This window comes from Trichomycterus rosablanca, chromosome 7 (genome assembly GCF_030014385.1).
Source record: "Trichomycterus rosablanca isolate fTriRos1 chromosome 7, fTriRos1.hap1, whole genome shotgun sequence".
Classification (NCBI taxonomy): Eukaryota; Metazoa; Chordata; class Actinopteri; order Siluriformes; family Trichomycteridae; genus Trichomycterus; species Trichomycterus rosablanca.
In genome coordinates, this window is record NC_085994.1 from 11,756,350 (window position 1) to 11,771,074 (window position 14,725).

Sequence of the window (14,725 nt, forward strand, 5' to 3'; positions counted from 1 at the left end):
AATAAACATCCCTGAGGGGTCGAGTTTTCATCCAGTGCAACTTTAAACTTGCTTAAAACACACACTCTGAGAATGATTACTACAAAAAGAAAAAGTCAGATTCGTTAACAAAGGATGTTATGCGCTTAGTTTAACTGCATAGAAAAAGTCTGATTTTGTCTTAAAAAGGTTGCTGCAGTTTTTGCAACAAAATCAGTGCAATGGGTGATTCAATGTACAAAATAATTTCATAATTTCATAATTGCACAAAAAGGCAACAACAGGATTACCTGGTAACAATATACTTAGCAATTTAATTATAGAAAACAATAATAGTTATTATTTTTTTAATTCACAAATGTAGAAACGCTGTTGGATTAATTTCTAGTAGTAAGGTTGCATCTCTAATTTAAAATCAAGTAGCAGGAGTTAAATGATTTTATACACTGAGAAGCAATGAGATGACACAATTCTATTACCTTCACATCTACTACATAGACCTGTTTCTCAGCTCTGTGCTTCTGTGTACTGTCTTTATTTTGACAACATAAATAAATTATGGAGAGTCACGCTAAGCCCCATGTGACCATCTAGCCCTGATAGCATATCGCAATGGCAGCGCCCAACCAGGTCGGTTCAGACTGGCGAGTTTGACCTCTCTGCAGTGAGATGCTAGCGTGTTAAGACTGCTGCGCCACCCAAGCGCCCTTCTTACTGCAAACCTTGTGGCTACATTTTGTAGTAGGGTTCTGTAATATGTCAAATGAAAACAGAATAACATCCGCTGTTTAGAATCAACAGTGTAACAATGTTAAGCACTGCACCTTTGAAGGTCAGTACAGCAGAGCAGTCGAGCTGTTGAAGAAACCTTCTGCTGAGTTTGGTTGAAGGTCTGACTTTTTCCGAAGTTTTTTTTTGTACTGTAAGTTGGCGTTGCAAATTTCCATGTCACTGTTTATCTCACTAAAATAAATGTAACTCACGAACAGAATTTGGTATCTAAGAACCTGGTACGACTGGAGCCTTCACTCTGATTTAGGGTGTTGGAGTATGATGGTAACATTGGCTTTTTTGACTTTGATCTTTTTGACTTTTTACTACCACCAAAGCTACATGTAAACACACTCTGTGCCATGAATCAACAGAAATATACATTCACTCAACTAGAGCAGTTCAAATAAATCAATCTGTTTAAAAAAATTTCTGATATTAAGCATTATTAAAGCCAGTACAATACTACATTTACAAAGCAAGAATAAATGGTGTGTAAATGTTAGTATTTAACTCTTAAGTTCTGATTTTAATGTGTATATTTGATGCTGCAGAATCACATGAACACCACCTGAAATAATCTACTGCTAGTGCTGACAGAAGTAATGTCACAGTTTCAAAACTATTGTTATTTTCATAATACTTACATGTTTAAAGGCAAAATACACATGTCATTACAAAGCCTTATCTTAGCTTTTTAGCCAAATGACCCTTGATGTAGGAACCGGGGCTGGAATTTTCATACACTTTTATATAATTATGTACTCATTACGAACTTGCTTTGGGTATTTTACATAATGTATCAAACTTCCACAAATCAATCCCCAGATCTCAGCAGTTGCACCACCTGAGCGCCTCACATAAGAACAAATCTTATACAATAAAGCTAATAATGAAGGAAGGATTTAGTGGTTTCTAGGCACACAGTGTGTTTGCATTATGTGGTAGTTTAACAAGATTATAAACATATGACGAATATGATTAATTCTGAATATAGTTAACCATTCATTCATTTTCATGTTGGTGGGTCCGGTTTCCGGTTTTAATGTTATTGCTGATCGGTGTATATTTCACCTGCATTTAAAACAAATCCAATTTTCACTAACCATACTCACGAGATTTTTTTTTATTTTTTTTTTTTTTTTTTATCTCCATCTACAACTGGTATGAAATTGTGTCATCTTGTATTAGCTCATCAGCTCTGCTCTAAACTGCTGGCATGATGCGATCAGACAAAAAAAGCTACTTTATTACCTGCCATAATAACGTCCTTATAAACTCGTCATTTACAGAAAGAACACAAAGAATAAAATTATGCCTCATTACTAATTATGATTGTTGTTAGTTTTCCTCTTCTACCTCATCTTCATTGACCTCGATGTCATCATCTTCCTGGTCCTGCTTTCTGTCATCACAACTACCTGAGCCACGTGAGTCTTCGACTTCCTCTATATCCACTTGCTCCTGCCCCTCATTGGAAGACTCCACTGCCTCTTGGTCACTTTCATCAGAACCTAGAAAAAACACATATCACATAAATAATTTAATACATAACTAAAGTGGCCACTTTATTAGGAATACCTGCACATTCATGAAACAATCCTATCAGCCAATCATGTGCCACTTTGCCACAAGCTTGTTGGACAAACTAACCCTAACCCTAACCCTATTCCTAGTTGTTTTCCTCTCTGCAGCTATAACTGCCTCCACTCCTCTATGAAGACAGACACGTTTCACAGTGTGTCTGTGCCCATTCAAAAGAGTGTTTGAGAAGGCAGGCACAGAAAAACAATAGAAGAATGCCTTTGTTTGTCATATATACACATACATGTGTGCAGTACAATAAAATGCTTTTTTGCATATCCTAGCTTCTTTGTAAGTTGGGGTCAGAGCACAGGGTCAGCCATTGTACGGCACCCCTGGAGCAGACAGAGTTAAAGGGCCCAACAGCCCAATGCATAGCAGAGACTGGATTTGAACAGACAATTTTTTGATTAATAGATCTACCCACTAGACTACCACTGTCACCAGATGTTACACAATCGAAATTCCAGTTTATCCCAAGGGTGTTTAGTGGGATTGAGGTTAGGGACCTTTATGGACTTTGTTTTGTGCGCAGAGCATAATCATGTCGGTACAGGAAAAGCCTTTTCCAAAACTGTTGCCACAAAGCTAAAATAATCTAATTTATTTTACACAATTATTTGTATACACCTGTTAACAACAGGCTTGGCTAAAACACCTTTAGTTAGTAATTGAGACAACTGACCTAACAGATGTTGGTGCAGATCAGTTATGGATAGAAAAAAGCTGCATGACTTAATGAATATTGATTTCTGTTGAGACATGCAGATTGTAGAGTCAGAATTTGGCATAAACAGCATAAATTCATGGACCCGACCTAAAATGTGTCAAAGGTTCTGGTTGAAATTGGTGGTGTATTGGTAAAGTGAATGTTTTGGCACACATTGGGCCCCTTATAACAATCAAGCATTCCTTAATGCCATGTGCATATTTGAGTATTGTTGCTGACCAAGTACATTCCTTTATAACCACAATTTAAGATTTCTTTTGGCTACTTCTAGCATAAAAGTAATATAACACAAAGCACAAGTTAACTCAGACTGAGTCCATAAAAAACTAGTTCTGTGCACTTCAATGGCCTTCCTAGTCACCAGATCTAAATGCAGTAAAGTGCTCTTGGGATGTGGTAAAACACTGCACTGAAAGCAAAGCACACTTACCTTGTGCTAAGTAATACAAAGGTGTTCATATTAAAGTGGCCAGTGAGTCTATATTTTTTCAAGGATTCCCTAAATAATCATATTTTAATCCTGATTACACTTTTAGCTTTTTCCAACTTAAAAGATCATCTAATTTATTATTAAATTGTTTACAAACATTCTAACATTAGCATAATTGTTTTGAATACAGTAAACACTATTTGTCTGAGATGTCTAATATTTACATGTCACACCTCATCATCAGTTTCTGTGTCTGGTTTCAGATTATTACCTGAGATTTGAATGTCATCTTCATCACCCTTGTCATCTCGTTCCTCCTGTTCCTGGTCATCGTCAGAGTCCGAGATGATCACACACTCATCCCCATTGCTGTTCTGCTGTGGTTTGGGTTTGCTGGCAAAGAAATATTCAGGTAGGTTGTTCAAAGGGGAAGTGTAAATTACTGCTCGCGCTATTTCATCAGTCATGCAAATGCAGGGTCACAACAATCATGTCTGTACGTAGACGCCCTGGATCACAGCGGTCGTGGGCTAGCATAATTTACTGCTTAAGAATTGCTGTAATCCTTGGAAATAAACGAGCCTGTTATTATTAACACATTTACAAGCGTGTTTCCACGATAAGAAGTGGTGCAGAGAAATGACTGGAATTTTTTTTAACAGTGCTTAGTGCTCAACACCCCCAGTCGTTGAGAACCGAATCACAGTCGGAGGTTGTTTAATGAATGACCTAAATGCATCCTTCCTGCTGGGAATGCACAGCACCAAACATCTACTGTTGAAATAGTCCTCCCATCCCAAACATCTCAACACATTAGACATCTCAAAAACACATTTTGCTTGATGAAACTATGAGAAAAAGATTTCTCATTTCTTCCATACACCTGTGACAGCTCTGATACAGTCTGCTAATCAATCATGAGTAAATGAGTATTTAAGTGAGAAAATAATGAATTACAAGCCCGAGCCTTAAGGTGCTTTGCAACTTAAAATAAAAGTAACAAACTATGACCTCACTAATCTGGACTGAGAGTGCCGAGTGTTCTATTACCTGCCGTTTTCTTGTGGTTCCCACAGTGGAGTCAGGTAGTACCTGAGAGGGTTTTTGTACAGGTCATCCTTTAAGATCTACATTAAAAAAGCAATGTGAATTAAATTGTTAAACCTAGTATAACCACATATAATAACCATGTTAATCAACCATAAAGGAACAACTCAAAATGAATTACACATTATGCACTATGATCATTTTTCATGTGCATTTACTGTATGTCAGGGCGGTGCGGTGGCTCGGTGGGTAGCACTGTCGCCTCACAGCAAGAAGGTCCTGGGTTCGATCCCCAGGCGGGGCGGTCCGGGTCCTTTCTGTGCGGAGTTTGCATGTTCTCCCCGTGTCTACGTGGGTTTCCTCCGGGAGCTCCGGTTTTCTCCCACAGTCCAAAAACATGCAGTCAGGCTAATTGGAGACACTGAATTGCCCTATAGGTGAATGGGTGTGTGTATGTGTGTCTGCCCTGTGATGGACAGGCGCCCCGTCCAGGGTGTTACCGTGTGCCTTGTGCACATTGAAAAGCTGGGATAGGCTCCAGCACCCCTCCCCCCGTGACCATAATTGGATAAGTGTTTAAGAGAGTGAGTGAGTGATTTATTGTATGTCAATATAAAGGGTGGGCCATGTAATCTGTGGGCCACTTACGGCCTGTGGCACACAAACGCCTATTATCACTACTACACGTTAATATTTGTTCAGACTATAAGACCAAATTTGGGCCTCTGCCACAACCATTTTGTACCCAGATTCAAATAACTGATAATGGACTGTATACACAAAGCACTTGTAAAAAATTACACATAAGACATTTGGTTTTAAACTTTTTTTAAACTTTTATAATACATTAAGGATATAGCCGTTATATACCTGGGCTATATCATCCTTCCCAGGATTGCTGTGATCATTAAACCAGTGAAAGAAGCTCTGATAAACTCCCCGTGAGTTTCGTCTTGGTTCAGCATTTCCTGTTAAAGACTCACCAGGATGCCACAGAATTGGATTTGAAAAAGAAACTGGGGATCCTGAAAGAAAAAACAATGTTATAAACTATGTAACACTATAGACTGTCTAGACAAAAAATAGCAACAGAACAGTAGTGATTGTGAAAATCTACCTCCAAGATGAAGCTCTTTCATTATGACTTTGTTCTGAAAGAACGGATTCCGACGGAAGTGAAAGGAAATTCGGTAGCCGAGTTTGTTGTTTTTGAAAGTTTCAACCTGCATGAGACACATTATAAGCACAATGGAAATAAAGGGGCTTTGTAGAATGTACCATATATTTAATGTGGGGATAGAGGTGGGGTATTTTACCTCCAAATTGTTCATGTAGCTAAGAGCATCTTCATCATTTTCATCAACTTGAGCTGACAGGTGTGGGTGGTTGAGAAGCTAGAATAGTTATTGTTAAGCAAACTACATATGTACATTAAGCAACACAAAATATTAAAAAATGTAAAATAATATGACAGAAAATAATATTTAAATAAGTAAAAATTTTATTGGATTATGTATATTATTTACGTTTAAATTTTATATGGGTTATGAAATAGTAATAACATTTGTGACAAGGTAAAATGTGTACAAGTTTAAAAAATAGATACATTTTAGTCATAATCCCCCACAGTATAAGTAATTGTAAACATCATACCATTAAGCATCCAATTTTTATCACCTTAAAATTAAGGGCCTTGATCAGAGGTGGAAAGTAACGAATTACATTTACTCACGTTACTGTAATTGAGTAGTTTTTTTTGTGTACTTGTACTTTTTAAAGTAGATTTTACAACCAGTAATTTTACTTTTACTTATGTATGTTTTGTATTAAAAAGATTTGTAATTCGCTACATTTTAAATAACATCCGTTACTGAGTAAAAAAAATAAAAACGCTAAAAGAATCGCGTCTGGGAAACTGCTGCAGTGAATTCTGCGATGGAAAATAAACCGGTGCTAAAATAAAGGAGCTGTAATCTAGGTATAGAGTAGGGAAGAATGATTTTAAAAGTTTAACATGTTTGGAGTTTGATGTTTCGTTATTTGACAACATAACACAGTCTGATGTCAAAGAATGGCAAAGTTTTGTCTTACATCTCGAAGGTTTTCTTTGGGTCATTTAGTGAAAGTCACAACACTTGTAACCTTGACTTGTTTTGAGTTATGAGATTTGCAGTATGACTGTTGTTTGGTATTTGTAGGTGATGAAAAGAATCCACAATTAATGCCAACTTCAGTGGTTATACAGTTTAAAAAAGTTTTATGGGATGGTCTGTACTTAAAGGACACATTACACATCCCTAAATGTTTTAAATGTTGTATCAACATGTTTTTTTATATTATATTTTAATTAAAAACAACTATTGTAAGATTTATATCCACTTGTCCTGTTTGCATTACACAGGAGACACCCACCCCCCCCCCCTGTTAAAAAAGTAACTAAGTAACGTTTACTCTGAGTACATTTTAAATGAGTTACTTTTTACTTCAGTAGATTTTTAGACTAGAAATGTTACTCCTACTTAAGTAAAAATTCATTAAAGTAATAGTACTTTTACCTGAGTACAATATTTGGTACTACTCTTTCCACCTTGATCAAGGGCCCAACTGTTGCAACCTGGCAGAGATGAGGCTTGAATCGGCAACTTTCTGATTACTAGTCCAGTACCTTAACCACTAGGCTACAACTGCCCTAAACCAGTGGAAACTATGAGAACTAAAACTGTGCACTAAACAAATTAAAAATGCACAGCTAAGGGACAGCAGATCTGTATACATTGCATTTACTTGCTTATCAGACCTGATCCACCAATTAAGTTAATCAATTAATTTATGATTAATACAATTATATAAATATATGCTAGGCGAGTGGAATTTTTATGCAAAACATCTTACCCAAGAAGAGACCATGCAACAAAAGACTGATAGTTAAATTACAGAGCATTACATGTCAAGGTCATTACTGACCCAAAACATCACTAAAGAGAGAGAGGTTCCATGTGCCTGTTAAAAGGATACAGCAGTGAGCCAGAATCCCGGGATGCTCAGGGCGATGGAGGCGCGCTGATCGTGGTGCGGGCGCTTCTGGCGGCTCAGTTTAAGCTCGATGCGCCGGTGTAGACGCGCACCTTTCCTCTCTAACGCTTCCAGTCGCATCTGCACATGCGCAAGCATCGCCACCGATCGCCGCAGCTCGGGGGCCATTTGCACCGCCACGATAGAGCACTCACCGTCATCTCGCTGCTCACCATCATCATCGTTAGAGCTGGCTGTGGATGAGGACAAGGACAGAGAGTCTTCTTCCTCCTCTTCTTCCTCCTCCTCTGCTCGGCGAGCGCGCACCCGCTGCCGTACCCGCACTGTGCCGCGTCTCGGTGCGCCCGATGAGCTGTCAGCCTGTTCTAGCCCTGGACGATCTGAACGGTTCCACTGGTCGGCTAGGTTCTCTTCGATGGCTTGTCTGGACGAGCACGGTGTCTCGGTATCGTGATTCCCGCCGCCGGTCAGACTCGCGAGCACTTCAGCTGCAGCCATCGCGGCTCCTCCAGCCGAGTCTTTATCTGTTACTGCGCGTTCACCGCAGCTGTCTGGCTCACTCGCGCTGTCTGCACCATTCGCGCTCTTTTCGGGAGCAGCATTATTATCTGATCCTGTTGGAACTTTACTTTTTATTCCATCTGCATCTTTTTCAGTGTGCTCACACGAATCGATCTGTTCATCGTTCTGATCGTCCACTTTAGACTGTTTTGACGGCGGGGAGTCTGATTGCTCCTGTGGGCTTGCGGCTCTCTTATTAGACTCGGACGGTTTAATACCGCTGTCCGATGTTGAACTCATTTTAGATATCAGTGAGCGCACGTTATCGCGTTTGAATATGTTGTTTTTTACCTACAGGAAAACGGATGCAAATTCCTTGATCTTAACTGATCGAACTACTTAGGCGGTTGTTAGCCAACTAGCTAAACAGCCGGCTAACCCGTTTGCATAGACGAATAGCACTTTTGTCCTTGTCTAAATACTACAGGCCTATACTAATTATAGCCCAACACTTAATGCACTCGCAACTGTGCAGTTTTACTAACAATTAAACTCTTACTTCAATGTAAAACACTGGTCTGTAAATTCCGACTCCGCGTACTTGTTTATAATTTCTCCTTCCGTTCGCCATTTGTCTGAAGATGTGTTGTTTTTGATACGAACGACGAAAACAAAGCTCTCATTGGCCGAGCCGCGTGGCGCAAAAATCGTCCCAGCCAATTAAAAAGCACAACCCAGTGAAGCGCCAGACCCGGTCAACCAGATATCTTAGAGTCGACTCTGAATCTAATTGCAGGGTTATGTTAGGAATCGATACAATTCGATTCCACAAAGTTAACAACATAAATAACATTTTGCAAAATTAAACAGTAATAAACTCTTTTGCTCAAAGTTAGGAGGTAACGCAAACTAAACTGCGAAATCTATTACACGAACTAGAGCTAATGATTTACCGCCTGGAATTAACTCCAAAGCTTTCGAATCTTAGTTGTCAATGAATTGAATAAGAGAATCGACTCTTTTTAAGATAGACTCCCAACTCTACAGAGTGCATTCATTAGAAAAACGTATTTGTTTTTGCTCGTTTGTTTTATTAAGTGCTACTTATGTCTGTAGTAGTAAAAAAGGTAAATGTTGTACAGCAGAATGTACTACACAAACTTGACCCGTATTGTTGTTACTCCAAATATTTGAGATTGACTTTCTGGTTCTGAAGCATTCCCATCAAAAAAGATCATAAGACACTGTAATTGCATTATTGTATTATTAATCAATGGCAAAATGCAGAAGGACTTGCAGTATGTAACTTATTAATAATATTTTATTTAGTAAAACAAGTCAAAACATTGTGAGTACAATAGAATGTAACGATTGTATACTTTAGTATTTTATGTTTTTACACATGTGTAATATATTTCCTTAGCTAAGCTTCATATTCAGCTTCTGCTTCCTTGGCCTATTTAAGGTCAATAAAAAAGGAAACTGAAGTAAATCAGAAATTACTTATGGATATGCAGAAAGACACATTGAGGTTTTGTGGTGGTTACTCAGAGAGTCTCACAATGTGAGTCAGCACTGAGGAATACAATTTCAAGAATAAAACATGTGTGCCATCCAGCTCATATCTTGATTCCTGCAGAAAATAAAGTAGTAATTACACATGGTTCGTTTTAATCATCTTAATTAGTTTATGTAAGTCTTAGGTCAGAACTATATGATATTGTTGGATAGTGTACCTGTGTAACTTCTGCCCTTTTTTTTTTAGAAATTCTTCCTCATCCACGGTCCAAACTGAGCCTTTCCTTCCATCGACACGCACAAAGCACTTATGGAGGCTGAGGTTGTGTCGCACTGCATTCTAAATGTGTGGGGGTTAAAATATCAATTGAACAGAAATATCTTTCAGAGTTTACAGACTTTTGCATAACTGTCAAGATACTTTACATGCCTAAATATATGTGGGCGCTGTAATACGTAGTTAGAAATAAATTAGCTGTAGTATAGGTTATACTGAAAGGCTCAGTTACTTGTAATAAAATTCTCTATGGGGAACAACAACTTGAAAAACATGGCAACTGAAAGCTACATCATGTGAGGTAAAAAAAAAAAGCTTTCATTGGAAGCTACGTTAGCACAAGAACTGTTCACCGGAATCTTATGACAGATTACTTGCACACAAGCCTCACATTATCATCACTGGCCTGCACAAAGCCCTGACTCAATCTTACACATGTGAGCTGAAATTAAATAGTAACTTTTAGCAGGTCTTATTGACTAACATTGGTATCTGGCCAAATATTAGTACATTTATCTGTTTATCTTTTAATTATAATGGGAAGCCATTCTTGAAAAGTACAGGCTTTTAAAGCAGCAAAGGGCAATCAACGTTTTAAAATGATTTAAGATGTAAGCAATGCACATAGATTTGTTGTTTAATTTTCTACAAACCATAATTTCAGAAAAGTAAAATGTAGAAAACAATATTTGCTTTAATTGTTAAACTGGCTAAAGTTAAAAGATTTTCAATGTTTTTACTGACAACCTTAATGTATTTTATAAATATAAACAAATGTAGAATTTGATGCTGGCAACACTCAAAAATAGGGCAAAGGCTTGTTTACTTCTGTGTTTCATCACCTTTCCTTTTAATTACACTTTTTAATAATTTGAGAGGTGAGAAAACTAAATGTTGTACGGTCATTAAAAATACTTTGTACTTTAATTAAAGGTTAAAGAGAAACCAAATTACAGACATATTATCAAACTACAAAAATATCTTTAAAAAAACAATATTTTAGCTACCACTAGGCTAAAACAAATCCAAAAACAGGCTACTTGTTAGCTCCTCTCATGTTTTTATGTTCGGTTTAATAAGAACTGATAGTTGTGGTTTTAGAATCTCTCTGTTTGTGGTCACTGAGTCACAGAGCAAGAAGTACAAGGTGTTGCTTACTTTCCAAGTAGTGGGGTTCTGGCGGAAGTAATAAAACTTGCGTGTAAACCAGTGATAGATTTCATTCAGCGTCAAATGCTTCTCTGGAGATTCGAGAATTGCCTAAGTGACACCAGAAAGAAAGGAAATGTACCTGATGAGCATTAAAAATAATTGAGAGGAATGTACATGTGAAGACAAAGTGCACACTTACCCATCTAATCATGGATGCATAGGTAAATGGGGGCCTTATGTTTGTAAAATTGTAGCACTCGATGCTGGGGACGATTCCTGAGGAATAATTTTTTCAAAAATCATGAGCTAAAGAATGTCATACATGTTGGACATATTTACAGCCAAAAACTATGTAGACAAATGTATTTTACACCCCATCTGGTGTTTTAGCCACAACCACCGTGAACCAATTTGTATAAAATTATACGTATATGTATATATATTATATGGTCAGAGTGTCCACATGTGTTTGGCCATATACTTCAAGGTGCAAATGGTTCGAGTCTACTGTCAAAATGTTTTTCCCTTATTTGATATTTAATATTAAGTGTTTTTCACTACTTAAAAATGGAAAAAAACACCACCAAATACCACCTCACCATAATAATTCTAAAGTAAGTATTTTAAATATAGTACATCTTGTGGTGAAAAAGACAATGCCGTAACATACAATGCAGTAACACACCCCAGACAGGACACCAATCCATCATGAGGTTTTGGTCACACACACACACACCCCTGAGACATTGCCAATCTTGTCTGTATGCAGATGCCAGACAAGCCAATAGCATCCCAGTGATAGTGGGCTAGCGCGATTCACTGCTGCACCACTAAGCGCCCTTAGCTTTTTTTTTGTGAAAGCTAAGAGGTATAAAACTCCCCAACAAATGTACAGCCTCCATTCAGTGTTCCATCTAAAACCACACGTCAGACTGATATCCTGATGCATAACTGACAGGGAAGAACAACTCATCCATCTGATTGGTTATGTCAGGTGAATAGGTGGAATGTTTTATTTACCTTGTATGAAGTGTAAGGAAGGGATGTGCCAGTATCCTGAAGGTACCATGTCGGCAGAGATGGTGCTTTGGCTACTCAAACTTTGACAGGACTGCAGGTTTTCTGACTGAGTGCTGGACTGATTCAGTCTTGAGTTAGTCTGAAGAAAAAGTGCAGTGATACTCTTGTCATGGACAATCACTGTTAGAGTTCAATGCAATATACTGTATACACCGATGAGGCATAACATTATGACCACCTTCCTAATATTGTGTTGATCCCCCTTTTGCTGCAAAAACAGCCCTGCAACTGTGATGCACTGTGTCTTCTGACACCTTTCTATCAGAACCAGCATTAACTTCTTCAGCAATTTGAGCTACAGTAGCTCGTCTGTTGGATCAAACCACACGGGCCAGCCTTCGCTCCCCACGTGCATCAGTGAGCCTTGGCCGCCCATGACCCTGTCATTGATTTACCACTGTTCCCTCCTTGGACCACTTTTGATAGATACCGACCACTGCAGACCGGGAACACCCCACAAGAGCTGCAGTTTTGGAGATGCTCTGACCCAGTTGTCTAGCCATCACAATTTGGCCCTTATCAAACTCGCTCAAATCCTTAAGCTCGCCCATTTTTCCTGCTTCTAACACATCAACTTTGAGGATAAAATGTTCACTTGCTGCCTAATATATCCCACCCACTAACAGGTGCCGTGATGAAGAGATAATCAGTGTTATTCACTTCACCTAATGTTATAATGTTATGCCTCATCGGTGTATAGTATGCTTATCTATTTTAAAAGCATTATAGTATGAATGCTCTTACATCATGCAGATGCAGGGACATGAACTGTAGTCTTTGCCTTTCCATATTTAGCTGCAGAAATATCACAACATTTTCAGTTATCATTATCAATTTTTCCTTAGATAATAATACCAATAATAATATCATTATTATTATTATTATTAGTAGTAGTAGTAGTAGTAGAATGCACGAACTAAAATGTAAATATTTTTGGTGAATGTGGGTACCTGACTCTCGATGCGCTGAACCATATCTCTCTGCATTCTCCATTGTTCAATGGTTTTGTCTCCAAAGCCATGCTCAGAACAGAGATGTCTGTTATGTACACAATTCATAGAACAAGACATTAATTAATTCACATTAATTAAAAATCGCTGCTTTCTATGTACATATAGTGCATTTAAGGACTAATAGTTTGTTTAAAAAATCACTAATGTTATTACTCACTTCAGGAAGAGAGTGTGTTCTTTGAATGCTTGCTTGCAGCCTGGCCATTTGCACACCTCTTTGCTAAATAATGCACTTTCTGAGGCTACCTGTGAAAGACTTTGGATAGATATATGTAATAACATGTTTTAACAAAGAATATGTAGTTTGTAACCTTATACGTGGACATATAATATAATGAGTTGTGCATTGAACAGTTTATTATCAGATTACTGCATGGTGCTAATATTAGTTATTTCATTATCAACTTATAATACAGGTATTACATATTTGTCATTAATTGCTGCTGCATTTTGAGACACACTAGATAGTTAATGATTACTAAAACAAGTCTAACACTTAGTGAATTACTTAACTCTTTAATATAAAAACTGCTGACAATCTGATTACTTTAGAAATTCAGTGTAATTGAAATTCATTGCTTTAGTAGAGCAACATATGATCTGTACATTTAATTTAATTTAATTTAGAATACATTAATCATGAATGGGGCCGGCACAGTGGCTCGTTGGGTAGCACTGTCGCCTCACAGCAAGAAGGTCCTGGGTTTGATCCCCAGGCGGGGCGGTCCGGGTCCTTTCTGTGCGGAGTTTGCATGTTCTCCCCGTGTCTGCGTGGGTTTCCTCTGGGAGCTCCGGTTTCCTCCCACAGTCCAAAAACATGCAGTCAGGTTAATTGGAGACACTGAATTGCCCTATAGGTGAATGGGTGTGTGTGTGTGTGTGTATGTGTGTCTGCCCTGCGATGGACTGGCGCCCTGTCCAGGGTGTTACTGTGTGCCTTGCGCCCATTGAAAAGCTGGGATAGGCTCCAGCACCCCCCTACGACCATAACTGGATAAGCGGTTAAGAAAGTAAGTGAGTGAGTAATCATAAATGACAAAATATTATAGGATGAAAACATTCCTGGAGCGATTGGATATTTGCATGCCCAGTGCCATTTGGAAGTTTATCCATTAAATTCAGCTTTTCGTTCAACTTACAGCACAACACCAGATAGATTTGTGTTCTAAGTTCTGATTTTCTTCCCATCACACTAATTTATTTGCATGTCATGTCACTATGTCATCACTTTGCTGCATAAGGTAAATTTACCACATGTTTTTTTTCTTCCCCTGTTTACTAATTTCACTGTTGCAGTTAAAAAAATATATAAAAAGAAGTTTTTATTAAGATTTACACACATAGCCATACTTATACAAAAGTCTTGTTACTTAATGGGTGGTTCTTAGGTCTCAGAGGCCTGGGTTTAATCCTGTAGTTATTGTCTTTAAGGAGTTTGGCATGTATAATGTGTGTGTTTTCAGGTACTACAGTTTTCTAAATAAAATAGGATTTTTTGTATCTGCACTTACTCTGTCTTGCGCTCTGGTGTGCTCTGTCTTGAACTTGAGCCAGAATCATTTTCCCTGCTGTGACAGCTTGTAATATTGTTCATTTCAGTCTTACACATG

General features: G+C 38.1%; 2 protein-coding genes across 2 annotated transcripts; both read right to left on the reverse strand.

Moving 5' to 3' along the window:
* Positions 1-1,250: 1,250 nt before the first annotated feature.
* Positions 1,251-8,691, reverse strand: tspy (testis specific protein Y-linked). Its single transcript, XM_062998391.1, has 7 exons — positions 7,557-8,691; positions 5,858-5,935; positions 5,659-5,764; positions 5,412-5,566; positions 4,545-4,621; positions 3,766-3,887; positions 1,251-2,264 (listed from the first exon to the last, which is right to left on the reverse strand). Exons 1-7 carry the CDS (start codon positions 8,373-8,375, stop codon positions 2,092-2,094), a joined length of 1,530 nt encoding a protein of 509 aa, XP_062854461.1. The 5' UTR covers positions 8,376-8,691; the 3' UTR covers positions 1,251-2,091.
* A 744-nt stretch (positions 8,692-9,435) lies between these two features.
* Positions 9,436-14,725, reverse strand: foxp3a (forkhead box P3a). Its single transcript, XM_062998392.1, has 9 exons — positions 14,627-14,725; positions 13,273-13,371; positions 13,053-13,140; positions 12,847-12,897; positions 12,043-12,181; positions 11,222-11,298; positions 11,029-11,130; positions 9,812-9,933; positions 9,436-9,708 (listed from the first exon to the last, which is right to left on the reverse strand). Exons 1-9 carry the CDS (start codon positions 14,722-14,724, stop codon positions 9,666-9,668), a joined length of 819 nt encoding a protein of 272 aa, XP_062854462.1. The 5' UTR covers position 14,725; the 3' UTR covers positions 9,436-9,665.

Excerpts from the sequence above, each read along its gene's own strand:
- tspy (XM_062998391.1), bottom strand. The coding sequence starts at position 8,375 with ATGAGTTCAACATCGGACAGCGGTATTAAACCGTCCGAGTCTAATAAG. Across the intron at positions 5,765-5,857 it reads GCTACATGAACAATTTGGAG|GTTGAAACTTTCAAAAACAA; the intron begins GTAAAATACCCC and ends TGTCTCATGCAG. Across the intron at positions 4,622-5,411 it reads GGAAGGATGATATAGCCCAG|ATCTTAAAGGATGACCTGTA; the intron begins GTATATAACGGC and ends TTTTTAATGTAG.
- foxp3a (XM_062998392.1), bottom strand. The coding sequence starts at position 14,724 with ATGTGTAAGACTGAAATGAACAATATTACAAGCTGTCACAGCAGGGAA. Across the intron at positions 9,934-11,028 it reads AGAACCCCACTACTTGGAAA|AATGCAGTGCGACACAACCT; the intron begins GTAAGCAACACC and ends CCACACATTTAG. Across the intron at positions 9,709-9,811 it reads AAAGGGCAGAAGTTACACAG|GAATCAAGATATGAGCTGGA; the intron begins GTACACTATCCA and ends TATTTTCTGCAG.